Consider the following 17,997-nt stretch of genomic DNA (forward strand, 5'->3'; position numbering starts at 1 on the left):
TCCAACCTCCACCTTGGGAGCCCTCTTTGTTTTCTAATTTTCAGGAGGCAAAAACGAAGGGAGTTAAAACAATAGATCAGGTCTGTAATTCAGTTAGCTAAATGAATGGTGATGAACCAATTCTCATTTTGTTATTTTTCATCTTTTTAATGGGGCCTACAGTAACAAGTGAAGAATATATCCAGAAGGTGATGAGTTAAAAACATAATACTTCCTCCTTTTTGTATTATTTTTCCGAGTCTGGCTTGGATCAGTCCTCTAAGTAGAACTCAGACTGAACGTAGTTTGACAGTTTTACTGTTAAATCCCAAAAAACTAGATGTGATCATCTCTGGCCAATACTCACTGCCAAAGCAGGCCCCCATATATCCGCTACCAACAAGATTTTGACAGTTCCTTTTGTCAACTTGTAATTAATTATAAGGTATGGATTCTGACGAATGTGAGTTTCAAAAGTAGTGAAAGGTTGTAATGTGTGGATAAAAATAAAGTTTGACCAAATTATAGTCAATTATATAAGCTTAGGCAAACAAGGGCATAGATCTTTCTCAAAAGCGGATGGATAAAAATAAGCCTAGGAAGAAACATGCATCATCCACTACGTCAATAAAGTATACTAGGTAGATTGAGTAACAGTATTGGGAACTAAATAAAAATAAATAAATAAATAAATAAATAAGTAAAATAAAATAAGCACAGGAATATGCAGTCACCTTTGAGAAATTCTTTATCTGGCCACGTATCCAAAATCCAAGAAGACCAAGAAGGGCAGTTCCAAGGCAAAGCAGGAAAACAGACTCAACACTGAGTAGGCCACCTGCCTCAGTAACTTCAATTGTTCCATTGTAGAACGTGCTCTGGTATGGATTCTGATCAATCTCGTACACAATTGTGCCAACCAGATCAAATGCACCACTCTGCAAGATAAAGAAAAAATTGGCCAGTGCATGGAATTTACAGATACACGGAGCAGAGTAAACCTGAATAATGAACTTTAACCACATGGCCACACTTGCCTGTAAAAATTTGCTCACAGCAAATATGTAGGGAAAAGTTGCTTGGGCAGCAGGAGGGACTGAAGCATTGTTAAAAGCCTAGAATATGGCAATAAGACATTACTATCACAAGTCATCCAAGAATCATATTAGACAGAAGTGGTTTAAAATTCAATAGGCAATTCACATTCCAGAATTGAAAGATGCTTATAGCATAAAGCAGTATTTGAAGCTCAGAAGTTCATAGAGAGCATCAGCGTGCAATTCTCTTCCTTACAGGGTCCCTCTCTATCTCTATTATTATCCCCGTGTTTGGCCCCCATTAAAGTTATAATTCATTTTTCCTTTCTTCTTTAATCACACATTCTTCAATAAAATAATATTACACGTAAACCCAAAACTTTTCATTTTTTTTTAACCACACATTCTCCAAAAATTACTATTCCAAAATACATATTCCCCAAATTCTCATTATAATGGGGGCTATATAATTGTGGCCAAACAAGGGCTATGTAAGACCTAGCTACAGAAAATTACAAAATTCATGAACACTCCACAAAACAGCTGCAAATCCAAACATCAAAATTCAAGAGGAACAGAGAATAGCAATTTGCAGGAGGTTATGATTAATTCACTAGCTGAGTGTCTTGAGGTGGGTAATTGTCTCCACTATCCACCCTTGCCCAAGTTGAAACGTTTCTTGACATGACAATTACAAAATAAATAACCAACAACAAGTACAACTGATGACGCTTGTCCTATTAACAATAATCTCCAGGCCAGATGACAAATTCTTAATTTCTCATAAATCTAGACCTTTTAAGACAAAAATCAGGGTCATGTTGCCGTCTTTTCTTAGTGATATACGTGCGGCTTTAATTTCAATTAGTTCCTCTTGAAATTAAAAGTTCCAAATCACTCCCAAAACAAGTCTTGCAGAAATATCTGTAATGGCCCCACAGAATTACAGCTAGCTGGGAGCACAAAGTATGGAGAATTATCACCCATAAACACAATGCCACAGGTAAAAATATTCATTCATTGTGCATATAAATTGAAGACAGTTCTTGGCACAAAATTGATGAGCATAGAATTAATAGATCATCTGTACAACTAAATATCGTTATTGACCCACAAAATGCATTAAAGAAGGATGGTTACGTGCAGAGACATAATGCACAGAGAATTAAACAGAAGATACCTGAGCTGAAAGATTTTGAACTAAATACTGGTGATCAAAGGGAAGATGGACAGTGGCCTGGATTGCAATAACATTAATACTTGACTCCCCTGTTTTTAGTATCATAAAAGTCACAAGATAATTATCCACCTACATATTTGACAGTATCTAATACAAAAATTATAAACTATAATAGATATATCACGTAGTAAAAACAGACATGCTTTCAATTACTTGGGCATGTCTTAAAAGAGAAATTTATTAACAAAATATACAGAATTAAAAAATGAAAGCTGAAGGCTAATAATATCACTAACTACATATGTTGAACAAATAAAAAAAAAAAATGTCATACAGCCAAATACCAAAGTGCTACCTTCATTCTTAATTCCAACCAGAAGTTCACCTTCTTCCCCAGCCACAACCACTGAAAAGGGAATCTTATTAGAGATGCATCTCTTGAATAGGAAGCTTTAAAAAAAAAAAAATAACAGAGAGAGAGAGAGAAGAAAACAATACTACAAAAGTAAAATAGCATAATAGTGAACCCTCACATTTAGAGGGGTTTTTGGGGAAAACACATATTGTTTCTACTCCTAGAGCTGGACTGAAACTTCCACCACCAAAATCTTGAACATCCTCCCCAACAATCCCAAGATCTCCTCCTTCATCATTTTCAACTACATCCGGATCTGGTTCTGATTTGCTTCTTGCAACTATCAAACAAAAGGAATGTGGAGATCAAACTTTCAGATACAATATGTATAAATTAATGGAGAATCCATCCAAGAAACCAATACACCATTCAGAATAGGGAAAAAACAGAAAGAAACTGAATCCATAAGTTACATGCCTGCACACCAGTTAATTAAGCAACTCCGCAGGCAAATGGCACAGTAATATAACAGTAGGAAAAGATAACAAGCACCGCAGAGTCACAAATAAGTTGGATTAACTTAAACATGGACCAAATGGCAGATAATTAATCCCTTTGTTCCCTTTGGTGCACCAGATTAAACAAGATAAGATATTTAGTATAAAATTGTAATAGACATAAGAGGTAGATTTGACCAGGATGGATAATATTATTTGATCTTTCAATTAATAATGTCATTTACTTCATATTTTCTATCTGGTCTAAACCAATATCCATGCTCTGCATTATATTAAACGAATAATTAACATTTTTCTGAACGGAAAAATAAAAAAATAAAAAATAAAAATCTATCCACCTTATTTTATATGATCTAATCCGGTGTGCTCCAACCTTTACCTTGGTTTCCATAAGAACTACATTTTGAAGAGTAATTATCTTTGACTCGACATGCAAACCGATAGTATATTTCACATCATAATAACTTTTTAAAAGGGAAAAAAATCTTTCTTTCTCTTCACGGATTCTCTCAGAAAGTAAAAGTTTTATTCTGGAATCAATTTCATCTAACAAAACTAAACACAATTCGAAAACGATACATTCCAACAAACACAATTCATATAGATAGGTGTCTCAAATTCGCTCACTTAAAAAACAGACAATAAAGTAGAACCACGATCTCACGAAATACAACAAATTAAAACCCGAACAACATAAAAATTCAAGTTCGATTCAAAATTGTTGACGCATGAGGATGCAAATTTACATGGATATCAATTAAATTTGACGTAAAAAAAAATAAAAAATAAAAAATAAAATCCTAATTTCAAGCAGTGTTTGAGAGAGTCTAAATGAAACGGATCAGATCTACGATAGTCATACCTTGTAGAAACAACGAAGAGAAAATGAGAAGAGCGAGAATAACGAAAACCCTAAACTTCATTTTTTTTTTCTCGACTTCCAATAGAGAGAAAACGAGGTTTTTTAATGGTTTGTGGACTCGGCCGAATTCAACGTAACGAATGAAGCTCCCCAGTGGTCTTAATATTTTATTAATTATATCTCATCTTGCTAACAATTTCATACAAAAAATATATATTAGGAGGTCATAAAAAAGATGGCCCAAATACAAAAATTCAACAAAATCGCTAACAGAAGATTTGAAAGAGAAGATCATTAACAAAAAAAAATGTGTTAATTAATTGAAGGTTAAAAATAAAAATAATTAAAACTTAACTCAAATAGTAAGGACGAAGTTTTACTAGGTAATTGGTACGACTTCAAGTATCATTTGAAGAGGTTTGGGAGGGTTATAAGTAATTCTCAAACAAAGTTAAGGATAAAAAATCTAAATGCATAAATGAACAAAGATTGAGGACCTTCATTGCAAAACTTCGTGTTTGTAAAATTTGGGGTAAATTCGTTCAAGGTCCTCAACCTTTCATAAATGTGGTATTTATGTTCCCAAATTTTTCACATTGTACATATTGTATCCTCATCTAATGAAAAACGTAGACATTAAATGACTACACGATCGAATTAATAAGTTAAAATCGTCTAAATATATAATTTTGCCTCAATCGACAACTAATTTATAAATAATTTAAATTCAATCAACGTCATATATATGATCATAACTATAACTGCCTTTTTTAAAATGAATAATTTAAAATTTGTCGAACATAGGCTATTAGATAAGAGCCTTGCCACAGTATCAGGGCTGGGGATAGGGGACCGAGGTGTCACGAGAGGAGCCCTTGATCTAATTTTTTGATCAGATTAACGGGTGATCCAAATCCTGTTACAAGGCCTTGTTGCTTGAGCATAAACCATTAGGTAATGTGCATGTCAATAGGACAGCACTTTACTAATACTTCTGACTCGGGTAATAATCAAAGTAAATTTTACTCATTAAGGAAAACTAGTGATGCAATAAGAGTGGAGAACGCTCTCAAATACTTAAATTTTTTTTATAAAAATACAAGAAAATTAAATGAGGCCACACATTTAAAAGGAGGTTACAAATGCATTAATTATTTCTCACTAAAACTACAAAATTCAAGATTTGTCAAACAGTAACATAATACTATAACCTTAAATTAAAATTTATTTCTCTCTCTTCTTATCAACCATACATTCTCCAATAAAGTAATATTGCACGTAAATTTAAAAAAATTTCCTTCATTTTTAACCACACTACAAAAAATTACTATTCCTTTCATCATAATTTAAATTTAAACTAATGGAGCCCAAACATGGGTGCAAAAAACATAGTAGTTCTGCACCAAGTCATGTAACAATATAACCCCCAGCAGTCCCATGGAGTTCTCGCCGTTGACATTCGGTAGTGCCCTCCACCTACCTTATCAGCTCGTAAAGAACAATCCAGGATGGTCAATGGTTAACGGCCATCGTAAGGCAAATAGAAAGACCAGTGGTGCCCCCATTAGGACCCATGGTTCTCTTGTGGGCCTCGACTAAACGATAGTCATTTAANTGTAAGTTCATCTTCACTGGCCAGCTGACAGTCAACTTTCATCCACTGCAGCGATTCCATAACATCTGAACTCAACTGCCGAAAACATCCACTTGCTTGCCCTTCTGGTATTGACTCGACAGCTTTGCTGAGAGAGAGCCTAAATTCTGGAGAACATAACATCATGCTCAAAGAATTTGGGTACGAAGAATAAGCATGCGAACTTGTTCGTGCTTTATTGTCCCCAAGAAGTGATACAAAATGCCGAACTGCTCTACACAGTGCAAATATAGAACTATTCACCTACACTAATTCAATAAATAAAATCAGGATTTTGACTCCAAAATAAATACAAATCATAGAAACCAAGACAAAATGCAATAAAAAAAATATCATAGGCAAAGAAAATTGCTTCCAATTTCTATTTTGCTTATTTTCCAAGAAGCAAAGATAATTTTTTTGTTATTGACATTTGTTATCTAAGTAGAAGATACAGTTGAAACCAAAGACTGCAGAAAACGAGCAGCAAGATGTTAATCCTCCCAAAGAGGCAAAAGTGATATGTAGAAGATATATTTGAAAATAGTTCATTATTGTTATTTAAATGAGCCGGACCAAATTGGTTGAGCCTATTAGGCTGAGGTTGGAATGCATATATTTCAGGTCTAGATTGGCCCATATTTAGCCAAGTGATATTCAGCTAGTTCGCAATCCTAATAAAAATGGGACAAATGAGCACGCTTTGGGTCAGCCAAGTTGACTGCCAGTAATATGTATAAAATGCACACTAACCTGCCGAAGTTCGCTGTAAAGATCAACCAGCCTGCAACCAAGACTCAGAATCTCAGAAGACAACACAGACTGATCCAGCACATCTATCGAACTATTGCTACAGGCTACAGAGGAAAAAATCATAGTCCATAAGCTCTCAAGATCATCATCCACAACTTTGTACTCGATATCTAATAAATGATGTACAGACACAATAATCTCCTTTCTTGTTGAAATCAAGACTTCTCCATGTGAACTTTTCTCTGAGCCAAAAGTACTTACATCATTAATTTTGGCAGAAAATGACACCAACAAATCATAAAGTAACCTCAGAAACATACTGGAAGCCCCTTCAGAGGTGTCTTCTGTTCTTACATACACCTTTTCATGAACAATGCAGGCAAGCAAATTATTAATGGCTCTTACCATGCACGAAACATTCATTAACATAGATCCAAGTTCCCCATCAACATGAAGATATTTATTAACGTCTGTTATTAGAGGTTCCATGATGTGTACAAAAAATTCAAAAACTGACTTCCGCATTTCAGCGTCCAAACCATTAGAGCTGGGCCTGTGTTCTGAAATAACCATTCTGGTTAGGGAAAAGTTTTCAGGCAAATTATTGGTTGAACTGATTTCCGAGCCCCCAGACCCTCCTCTGCTGACTGAAGTTCCCTTTTGCTTAGTGACCGAATTAACAAACAAGTGAAGCAGCTGTCCTAGACCGCCTAATGCATATTCATTCTTATTTGCTGCAATCTTCTCCAGTTTATCAAACAGGTGTCTGTGATAACTTCTGTTGACCGATTTTTCCTCACTTAATGCACCATCATATGAACTTTTATATCTACCAGTACTTTGTAAACATAGAAACCCATCAATGCGAGCTGGGTGGAAGAGCCCCTGAGCTAACACTTCTTCAGCCAACTTAGATAGATTTATTCTGCATTCAGAATTACTGCCAACAAAATCAGAATGCAGCACAACCAACAAGTGCAACAGAGGCTCCAGAAGTTTATCTATGAAATCAAGAAAACCATTTTTGCGCATAGGATGGACCCTCAAGAACTTCGCAAATGGCTCCAGTAGGCTACAAGGTAATTGCATGAATAAGTTGCCCGCCTTACAATTATCAAGCTCGTCTTTAACAAGCCTTAAGGCAAGGTCTAGCACCATATTCATGACCGAAATCCATATACCCAGATTTTCATTTGAAAATCCACCATGGGATGAGAAGATTGATGAGATACAATTCAGCACAGTGTCATAAAATTCCAATTGCTCACAAGAAAGTGCCACCTCGCAACATGAGGTTAGATAATTTATATGAGATAACATATCCCTTGCTACGCAATGAATAACCCATAATAAGTCTCTAGAAAAGGTCAGTGAAACATGTAGATTCTGCGACTTCTCCAAACAGAATTTCAAAATTTTCCAGCCTCTGATATCCAAACACAACGCTGAGGAAACTTCATACTCAGCTTTGTTTCCTTCCTGCCTCATTTTCTTCTCTGATGAAATCAAGACTGATTGTACCCAGTTGTTCATAAAAACTAACACTCTACAACTATTAATCGTCTCAGGGCATTGACCAATATCATCCACTGCTTCATCAGTTATCGAATTCACATAACTGAATGCCAAATCAACCTTCCTGCATCATATTGTCTTTTCTATCAAACACGGATTAAATACCCAAAAAGCACATATTCACAAACAAAAGTAAGTAAAAACATTAAACACTTTGATGGGGAGAAACGAAACATATATTTTACAAAACTAAATTTCCAAATACTAAATGTGAAAATCAAAACAGGAGGAACGAGTTCCAATTTTGTTCGGGGAAGCAAAATTTTCAGCTCAAATTTCAGATTGCCCTGCAAGAAAGATGCCAATTTTAAGAAATTTAAAAAAAAATAAAAATAAAAAAAATTATCTTACACTTTCAAACACACTATTTTTTCCTCCATATCGTTTTCCAAAATCTCTCCCAAATCAAGCCTAAACCTCAATAATTAACTTCCACCTCAATTCTAGACTCATTATGATCATATATACAACAAAAAAGCAACAAAAAAATTCAGCAATTACTGCAAACACATATTACGTACTTTAGAAGGTCGATGTCTTCGTTCTGGAGGAATAAAATTAGCTGCAGATTCCTCCATGGAGAAAAATCTTCGAGCTTCGTGTTTGTTTCTACGATTTCTCCCTCGGACTTATCGATGCGTGGAATTTTCGAAGGACCTCCACTATGTTCTTGTGCTTCTTTTTCTAGTTCATTAATTTCAGTACTTTTTTGCTTTCTTTTCTTCTTTCCGTTCTTCATCTTGTTCGTCGATGAAGATTCTAAGGTCGAATTGTAATCCGCCATTGCTGGAAAAACGCAGTCGTTAGAGGAAGACTAGGGTTTAGGGTTTTAACGTGGGACGTTAGAGGAAGACTACAGTTAAAGGGTTTAGGGTTTTAACGTGGGACGTTAGAGGAAGACTACAGTTAAAGGGTTTAGGGTTTTAACGTGGGACGTTAGAGGAAGACTACAGTTAAAGGGTTTAGGGTTTTAACGTGGGACGTTAGAGGAAGACTACAGTTAAAGGGTTTAGGGTTTTAACGTGGGACGTTAGAGGAAGACTACAGTTAAAGGGTTTAGGGTTTTAACGTGGGACGTTAGAGGAAGACTACAGTTAAAGGGTTTAGGGTTTTAACGTGGGACGTCGAGGCTGGATAGAACAGACCGTTCACCAATCGGCTAGCATTGGCCCGTATGTTTTTCCAATTTTCCTTTTTCTTTTTAATGCCTAAAGACATTAAAAAATAAAAAGGAAAAATAGCAGCAAGACAGTCTCCAACTTTGGACTCGTATAGCACTTTGGTCATTAACCTATGGGTAATTGGCACAAAACGTCCATACCTTTCAAGTCTATTGTGAAAAATGTCCCTACCTTTCATTTTTTGACATTTTTGCCCTCATTTCAACCTTTCTTTGCGCTGGACGTCCTTCCGTCCATATTATAACTTATTCAACTCAATAAAGTTACGTGAAATCCCTACTTTCTTGTCAAGTAAAGCTTCGTTGAAAGTGACAAGTGAGTTTTGCATTTGTTCTTTTAATGTCTCAGCTACCTGCACAACACTTCCCCATGCATCTACATTCAGAGGGGGGTCCAACTGGAGATTGTTGTATGCCTTCTGATCATACTCCTCAAGGCCACCATCTGAGCTTTTCTTAGCTTTACAAAGCTTCGTAGACGTAACAAGGGAGTAATGATCTTTACACACTGTCAAAAACACATAAGATGTGTGATCCATCAAGGAAAAAAATGCATTTTTTGCTTCAAAAGCAATATTGTCTGGAAATGCATGTTGAAATCCCATGACTGCTGACAATGACTTAGAAAGCCAAAACAGAGGAAACGAGTTCTCTGAGAATTTGCTAGCAACTGAAGATTGACGACCTTCCATATTCTCTTCACAAGATGCCATGATTAGATTCTTAAGAACCCTTCGACAGGATACAAACAATCTGAGGATCTCAAGAGCATCGCAGGAGCATAACAAACCATGCCAGCCTAACAAGCTGCCAACCAGAAGCCTGAAATGTATAGGTTCAATTTAACCTGTGAAACTTGCATCAAGAATTCACGAGGAGCACACTTGGCAGAAAACTATAATTGAGAGGTTAACCATGTATAGTCATGTCCTAACTGTGGTGTCCAAGTTGACACTCAATTGGTGTAACGGGATCAAGTCTCAGTACATCTCTATATCTGAAACTTCCATGGTCAAGCTGAGGCCTGATCTCTAGCTCTAATATAATAATGAGGTACTAAAATTGAGATCCATCCCGTCATTTGAGCTTGATTTCAAATTACCAACAGTTATATCTAGTGTTAAGACATTGACATTTGCTTACTTTACCCCAGTATAAGTGCAAAATTTCAGACGTGAAAAGATAACGTTGGCCTTCATTGCAATTGTTTAGTATGGATATAATGGAAAAGCAGGAAGAAATAGTTTTCACCATTTGAACATAAACTGTGAGATCTTAACTTGAAGAATCTCCATATCTTTCCCCATTTCCAGTGTTTATACACTGTAATTTTTCCACCCCCTCAGCAAATTCGAGATCTTTAACATTACACTGAGCTTAGAGTAAATTTATTCAGCAAAAATAATACTCAAATTTAAAGTCTAATAATCTAATGGGTTTCATCATGAAAGAACCTAATTCCCAATTACCCCTCTCCCTCCTAAGAGACAGAGAGATAAAAAAAAAATTAAAAAAAAATAAAATTTAATGCGGAAAATGTCTCAATATGACATCATGAGAATTTTTCTGGCAGTCAAACCAATATTTCAGCTTTTTGCAAGTTAAAAGTCAACATTTCAAAAACTCAAGGATAATATACCTTTCACTTCTAAAAACAAAGAAGTTGTTCAAATGCCAGAGAAAACATAGATACACAACAGGCAGCACGCCGTTTTGCAAGTTAGAAAATGAAAACAAGAACATTTGAGGCAATAAAATACCTCTCAAGGTTCAGAATGCAAGTAATGTACAATGAAGTGGATCTCGAACTCATATATTCTTTTGGCATCCAATTTAAAAGCTTGAGCAAATGCCGGCATTTTGCAAATTCAATATTAGTTCCTTTTTGAGCAGGATCTCTATTTGATCCTGTCCACAATGAATCACCATTCTGCACATTGGATGCATTTTCAACTGCACATATAACCTCCATCCAATCAGGTGATGAACTTAGATCAACTTTAGTAGAAGCAAACATAGATGACGCTGACTTCTGCAAGATCTGGCAATACCTGGATGCCATATACCTGCGGACAAACTACAATGGTAGACTGTGAGAACATATCATGAAACACAAATCCTTTATAATCCCAGTTCAACAATGACATGGCAAGGTGAATGTACAAACAACTAAGGGTATAAGAGGAGTGGTGAGTGAAAGAGTATGTAACACAAAGTAGGATCAGGAGCAGATTTACAGTGTGGGTCCAAGCAGTGGGGACAATCACCCACTGGCCCCGCTTAGCCCACAAAAGATTACAGAATAAAGATAATTTGTAAATGCCTGAGTTTGCCCCCACTGGCCCATAGGAGAAGATATAAAATAATGAGCAGTTAAGTCCAATGTAGATCCTCTCTTCACGTGACGTAAACTATCCTATAAGACTTGAACTACCAAATGTCAAGCACTTGAAAGATCCATTTTGATATAGTATTTAATAACTGAATTATTTTTGGAATAGATGATGAACAAACACCCAAGTTAACTCTGTTCGGCCTCTCACTCTTCATTCCATCAAGCCACTTCTGAATGAGTAATTTTTTTGGTAACTTCCTCCGCGCTATAATAGCCATGAACTAGTAGGTTGGAATTAAATTTCTTTTATGCATCTTGCCCTAAAACATTTGATCGCCCCTATTGACCTTGAAACAATATAAATTTTAGATTAGAGACCCATTTCCCAATTTATTTTAGAGGTTACCTTCGATCATCTTATATGCATATAGTATAGTCATTGTATATAAGTGTGTATGCATGTAGTTCTAACATGAATAATATGACATAAATTATAAGAAGCTATATGAATGATGCATATGCAGCTGTTGAACCATGTCCAAGCAGGAAGTTAAGATTTAGGACAGAAAGAGAGAATAAAGGGTGTGCCAATTGGACAAGAAAATGAAATGATTCTAAAAGCTATCTTACACTTTGTTCATATGACATTGTGTTGCTTAGAAACTCCAGCGCAATGTGATGTGCAGTGACTTTCTTCAGGTGGCCAGGCTTGTCAATGTTACACTTTCGAGATTCGCCTTCACGATCAGTGACACAGGAAAGATATGCCTGAATTAGAAGTGCAAGAAACTTCTTCAAATCCTTCTTGGTAGCATGAGTGCACCAAATATCAACAGTTCTGCAAAAGCTCCACAACAGTGTAGATGGCAATAACTTTTCATCCATGGAGCCTATAGCAAAACTGTGTGTGTCACTTTTAAGCAGAGTTTGGATCCAGATGTCCCCATTAATTCCATCATCAAACGAGGGAGCAGGTACATGGACCGTAACCATTGACAAGAGAAGTTTCATCATGATTTTGGTTAGACCTCCCGCTTCTTCTCTGAAATCTGACAGGTACCTTTTCCATCTTTTAATTTTCTTACCGTATAAAGAGAACTGAGCACCATCCTTCAATTGTTGCTGACCCCGAGTTCTATTCCACAGAAGCATATATTCTGAGGATTTTATCAGCTTATTCAAATCGGTAAGCCGCTGAAAAGCCATGGTATTTAACACAAAGACCAGAGGTGGACAAACTATGCCAGTGCCTTGAAGATAAACATCTAAAATAGAATGTATGACATTAAGAAGAGAAGCAGAAGGCTGAAGAATCCAAGAAAAATATCCTTCATCAACAGAGCCAGTTGCCTCCAACCAATCCCTTCCAGTGTGAGATAAAAATGAATCACCTATTTCTCCTGACATCCTTTTTGATGCATCAGGAGGCATACAGCTAATTGCTTGTCGTAATAAGCTTCTGCAGGACAAATACAAACGGAAGTAGAACACTAGAATCCAACACATGGATATGTTCTCACAGCCATCTCTCTTCTTTGAACTTCTTCTATTAAATAAATTGGAGAATTCTTTAATATTATCTGGTTGTAACGAAACTAGGCAACTCAAACTCAGGCGACAATTTTCTATCAAATTTTTCACAGAAACACCGACCAGATAACTATTGCCAGAACTGACTGTTATTGAGTCTACAATTATGCTATATACTTCAGACAAAGCCCTTCCTATGAGTTCTGCTTGCAGTTTGAAGTGCAGCAAGTCACATCTACTTGGACTTGACTTTGTAAGTTCATCTTCACTGGCCAGCTGACAGTCAACTTTCATCCACTGCAGCGATTCCATAACATCTGAACTCAACTGCCGAATACATCCACTTGCTTGCCCTTCTGGTATTGACTCGACAGCTTTGCTGAGAGAGAGCCTAAATTCTGGAGAACATAACATCATGCTCAAAGAATTTGGGTACGAAGAATAAGCATGCGAACTTGTTCGTGCTTTATTGTCCCCAAGAAGTGATACAAAATGCCGAACTGCTCTACACAGTGCAAATATAGAACTATTCACCTACACTAATTCAATAAATAAAATCAGGATTTTGACTCCAAAATAAATACAAATCATAGAAACCAAGACAAAATGCAATAAAAAAAATATCATAGGCAAAGAAAATTGCTTCCAATTTCTATTTTGCTTATTTTCCAAGAAGCAAAGATAATTTTTTTGTTATTGACATTTGTTATCTAAGTAGAAGATACAGTTGAAACCAAAGACTGCAGAAAACGAGCAGCAAGATGTTAATCCTCCCAAAGAGGCAAAAGTGATATGTAGAAGATATATTTGAAAATAGTTCATTATTGTTATTTAAATGAGCCGGAACAAATTGGTTGAGCCTATTAGGCTGAGGTTGGAATGCATATATTTCAGGTCTAGATTGGCCCATATTTAGCCAAGTGATATTCAGCTAGTTCGCAATCCTAATAAAAATGGGACAAATGAGCACGCTTTGGGTCAGCCAAGTTGACTGCCAGTAATATGTATAAAATGCACACTAACCTGCCGAAGTTCGCTGTAAAGATCAACCAGCCTGCAACCAAGACTCAGAATCTCAGTAGACAACACAGACTGATCCAGCACATCTATCGAACTATTGCTACAGGCTACAGAGGAAAAAATCATAGTCCATAAGCTCTCAAGATCATCATCCACAACTTTGTACTCGATATCTAATAAATGATGTACAGACACAATAATCTCCTTTCTTGTTGAAATCAAGACTTCTCCATGTGAACTTTTCTCTGAGCCAAAAGTACTTACATCATTAATTTTGGCAGAAAATGACACCAACAAATCATAAAGTAACCTCAGAAACATAATGGAAGCCCCTTCAGAGGTGTCTTCTGTTCTTACATACACCTTTTCATGAACAATGCAGGCAAGCAAATTATTAATGGCTCTTACCATGCACGAAACATTCATTAACATAGATCCAAGTTCCCCATCAACATGAAGATATTTATTAACGTCTGTTATTAGAGGTTCCATGATGTGTACAAAAAATTCAAAAACTGACTTCCGCATTTCAGCGTCCAAACCATTAGAGCTGGGCCTGTGTTCTGAAATAACCATTCTGGTTAGGGAAAAGTTTTCAGGCAAATTATTGGTTGAACTGATTTCCGAGCCCCCAGACCCTCCTCTGCTGACTGAAGTTCCCTTTTGCTTAGTGACCGAATTAACAAACAAGTGAAGCAGCTGTCCTAGACCGCCTAATGCATATTCATTCTTATTTGCTGCAATCTTCTCCAGTTTATCAAACAGGTGTCTGTGATAACTTCTGTTGACCGATTTTTCCTCACTTAATGCACCATCATATGAACTTTTATATCTACCAGTACTTTGTAAACATAGAAACCCATCAATGCGAGCTGGGTGGAAGAGCCCCTGAGCTAACACTTCTTCAGCCAACTTAGATAGATTTATTCTGCATTCAGAATTACTGCCAACAAAATCAGAATGCAGCACAACCAACAAGTGCAACAGAGGCTCCAGAAGTTTATCTATGAAATCAAGAAAACCATTTTTGCGCATAGGATGGACCCTCAAGAACTTCGCAAATGGCTCCAGTAGGCTACAAGGTAATTGCATGAATAAGTTGCCCGCCTTACAATTATCAAGCTCGTCTTTAACAAGCCTTAAGGCAAGGTCTAGCACCATATTCATGACCGAAATCCATATACCCAGATTTTCATTTGAAAATCCACCATGGGATGAGAAGATTGATGAGATACAATTCAGCACAGTGTCATAAAATTCCAATTGCTCACAAGAAAGTGCCACCTCGCAACATGAGGTTAGATAATTTATATGAGATAACATATCCCTTGCTACGCAATGAATAACCCATAATAAGTCTCTAGAAAAGGTCAGTGAAACATGTAGATTCTGCGACTTCTCCAAACAGAATTTCAAAATTTTCCAGCCTCTGATATCCAAACACAACGCTGAGGAAACTTCATACTCAGCTTTGTTTCCTTCCTGCCTCATTTTCTTCTCTGATGAAATCAAGACTGATTGTACCCAGTTGTTCATAAAAACTAACACTCTACAACTATTAATCGTCTCAGGGCATTGAACAATATCATCCACTGCTTCATCAGTTATCGAATTCACATAACTGAATGCCAAATCAACCTTCCTGCATCATATTGTCTTTTCTATCAAACACGGATTAAATACCCAAAAAGCACATATTCACAAACAAAAGTAAGTAAAAACATTAAACACTTTGATGGGGAGAAACGAAACATATATTTTACAAAACTAAATTTCCAAATACTAAATGTGAAAATCAAAACAGGAGGAACGAGTTCCAATTTTGTTCGGGGAAGCAAAATTTTCAGCTCAAATTTCAGATTGCCCTGCAAGAAAGATGCCAATTTTAAGAAATTTAAAAAAAAATAAAATAAAAAAAATTATCTTACACTTTCAAACACACTATTTTTTCCTCCATATCGTTTTCCAAAATCTCTCCCAAATCAAACCTAAACCTCAATAATTAACTTCCACCTCAATTCTAGACTCATTATGATCATATATACAACAAAAAAGCAACAAAAAAATTCAGCAATTACTGCAAACACATATTACGTACTTTAGAAGGTCGATGTCTTCGTTCTGGAGGAATAAAATTAGCTGCAGATTCCTCCATGGAGAAAAATCTTCGAGCTTCGTGTTTGTTTCTACGATTTCTCCCTCGGACTTATCGATGCGTGGAATTTTCGAAGGACCTCCACTATGTTCTTGTGCTTCTTTTTCTAGTTCATTAATTTCAGTACTTTTTTGCTTTCTTTTCTTCTTTCCGTTCTTCATCTTGTTCGTCGATGAAGATTCTAAGGTCGAATTGTAATCCGCCATTGCTGGAAAAACGCAGTCGTTAGAGGAAGACTACAGTTAAAGGGTTTAGGGTTTTAACGTGGGACGTCGAGGCTGGATAGAACAGACCGTTCACCAATCGGCTAGCATTGGCCCGTATGTTTTTCCAATTTTCCTTTTTCTTTTTAATGCCTAAAGACATTAAAAAATAAAAAGGAAAAATAGCAGCAAGACAGTCTCCAACTTTGGACACGTATAGCACTTTGGTCATTAACCTATGGGTAATTGGCACAAAACGTCCCTACCTTTCAAGTCTATTGTGAAAAACGTCCCTACCTTTCATTTTTTGGTATTTTTGCCTTCATTTCAACCTTTCTTTGCGCTGGACGTCCTTCCGTTCATATTCCTTCAGTTTTTTCGTTAATTAAATACAAAAATATCTTTTTCTTTCCATAAACAAGGGTAAAATTGTCCTCACCCACTTCATCACTTTTTCCCGCCATCAACTTAGTCCATAAGTAACAGTAGCAGCAACATGAATCTGAAAATACTTTAAATGATTAAGTTAAATAAAGAAAAAATATCGTGAACACATTATATTTCACAATTCCACAACTACTGTTGCTGTCATCTTGTGTCACTAGAAAAATTTAGAAAGACATATTCAATGGGTAGTCAATTTATAATGAGTCAATTTAAAATGAGTCATTCATCTTCTCCATTGAGCCAAAAAGAGCCATTCACCATTTTGGCTCATTATAAATTGACTACCCATTTAATATGTTTTTCTAAAATTTTTCAGTGACACAAGATGACAGCAACAGTAGTTGTGGAATTGTGAAATATAATGTGTTCACGATATTTTTTCTTTATTTAACTTAATCGTTTAAAGTATTTTCAAATTCATGTTACTGCTACTGTTACTTATGGACTAAGTTGATGGCGGGAAAAAATGGTGAAGTGGGTGAGGACAATTTTACCCTTGTTTATGGAAAGAAAAATGTATTTTTGTATTTAATTAACGAAAAAATTGACGGAATATGGACGGAAGGACGTCCAGCGCAAAGAAAGGTTGAAATGAGGGCAAAAATGTCAAAAAATGAAAGGTAGGGACGTTTTCCACAATAGACTTAAAAGGTAGGGACTTTTTGTGCCAATTACCCTTTAATTAACGGAAAAACTGACGGAATATGGACGGAAGGACGTCCAGCGCAAAGAAAGGTTGAAATGAGGGCAAAAATGCCAAAAAATGAAAGGTAGGGACGTTTTCCATAATAGACTTGAAAGGTAAGGACGTTTTGTGTCAATTACCCTTAACCTATAAAGATGAGCACTTCCGTTATCAACTTTTCATTTTAATAGCACTAAAATTTTGACTTTAGTTAATCAACGAATATTTTGTTAAAAATGCAATTTTATATTTATCTTTGAATGTTACAGTAGAAAAAGAAATGAAAACAAGAAATTTAAAAAGCTGGAAAAGGAAAAATAAAATCATTTTACCCGTGCCTGTCAATCCAACCCTCCTTTCCAAACATTCATGACTCCTCTTATCTCATCTAGCACCCAAAAGTCACAAGTTATCTTAAGTATGGTGGGCAAGAGACTATTTTTTTGCTATGAAGATCAAATTGTACGTATGATATTGCTCTAGGGAAAATATATTTCGAAGTGAAGAAGTTTAATGGACAAGAGGGTCAAGGTGCTCGACGATATATATA

At 36.1% G+C, this 17,997-nt stretch overlaps 3 protein-coding genes across 3 annotated transcripts in view; all 3 read right to left on the reverse strand.

The window, feature by feature from the left end:
* The window catches only part of LOC111390924 (translocon-associated protein subunit alpha-like), a 10,180-nt gene extending 6,022 nt beyond the window's left edge, over window positions 1-4,158 (reverse strand). The window contains exons 1-7 of the mRNA XM_023016051.1: window positions 3,932-4,158; window positions 2,730-2,891; window positions 2,552-2,602; window positions 2,197-2,285; window positions 1,017-1,094; window positions 714-917; window positions 7-33 (exon numbers count right to left, since the gene is read on the reverse strand). Coding sequence (XP_022871819.1) covers window positions 7-33; window positions 714-917; window positions 1,017-1,094; window positions 2,197-2,285; window positions 2,552-2,602; window positions 2,730-2,891; window positions 3,932-3,992 — 672 coding nt within the window. The 5' untranslated portion in view covers window positions 3,993-4,158. The remainder of the gene's footprint in view (window positions 1-6; window positions 34-713; window positions 918-1,016; window positions 1,095-2,196; window positions 2,286-2,551; window positions 2,603-2,729; window positions 2,892-3,931) is intronic.
* A 1,379-nt stretch (window positions 4,159-5,537) lies between these two features.
* LOC111390932 lies at window positions 5,538-8,711 on the reverse strand. The gene is made up of 3 exons (XM_023016060.1): window positions 8,414-8,711; window positions 6,318-7,956; window positions 5,538-5,828 (listed from the first exon to the last, which is right to left on the reverse strand). Exons 1-3 carry the CDS (start codon window positions 8,674-8,676, stop codon window positions 5,538-5,540), a joined length of 2,193 nt encoding a protein of 730 aa, XP_022871828.1. The 5' UTR covers window positions 8,677-8,711.
* Window positions 8,712-9,311: 600 nt separating this feature from the next.
* On the reverse strand, window positions 9,312-16,425 carry LOC111390942. Its single transcript, XM_023016070.1, has 5 exons — window positions 16,056-16,425; window positions 13,961-15,599; window positions 12,038-13,471; window positions 10,833-11,149; window positions 9,312-9,894 (listed from the first exon to the last, which is right to left on the reverse strand). Exons 1-5 carry the CDS (start codon window positions 16,316-16,318, stop codon window positions 9,312-9,314), a joined length of 4,236 nt encoding a protein of 1,411 aa, XP_022871838.1. The 5' UTR covers window positions 16,319-16,425.
* Between the last annotated feature and the right edge of the window lie 1,572 nt (window positions 16,426-17,997).

This window comes from Olea europaea, chromosome 3, assembly GCF_002742605.1.
Source record: "Olea europaea var. sylvestris chromosome 3, O_europaea_v1, whole genome shotgun sequence".
In the NCBI taxonomy this organism is placed as follows: domain Eukaryota; kingdom Viridiplantae; phylum Streptophyta; class Magnoliopsida; order Lamiales; family Oleaceae; genus Olea; species Olea europaea.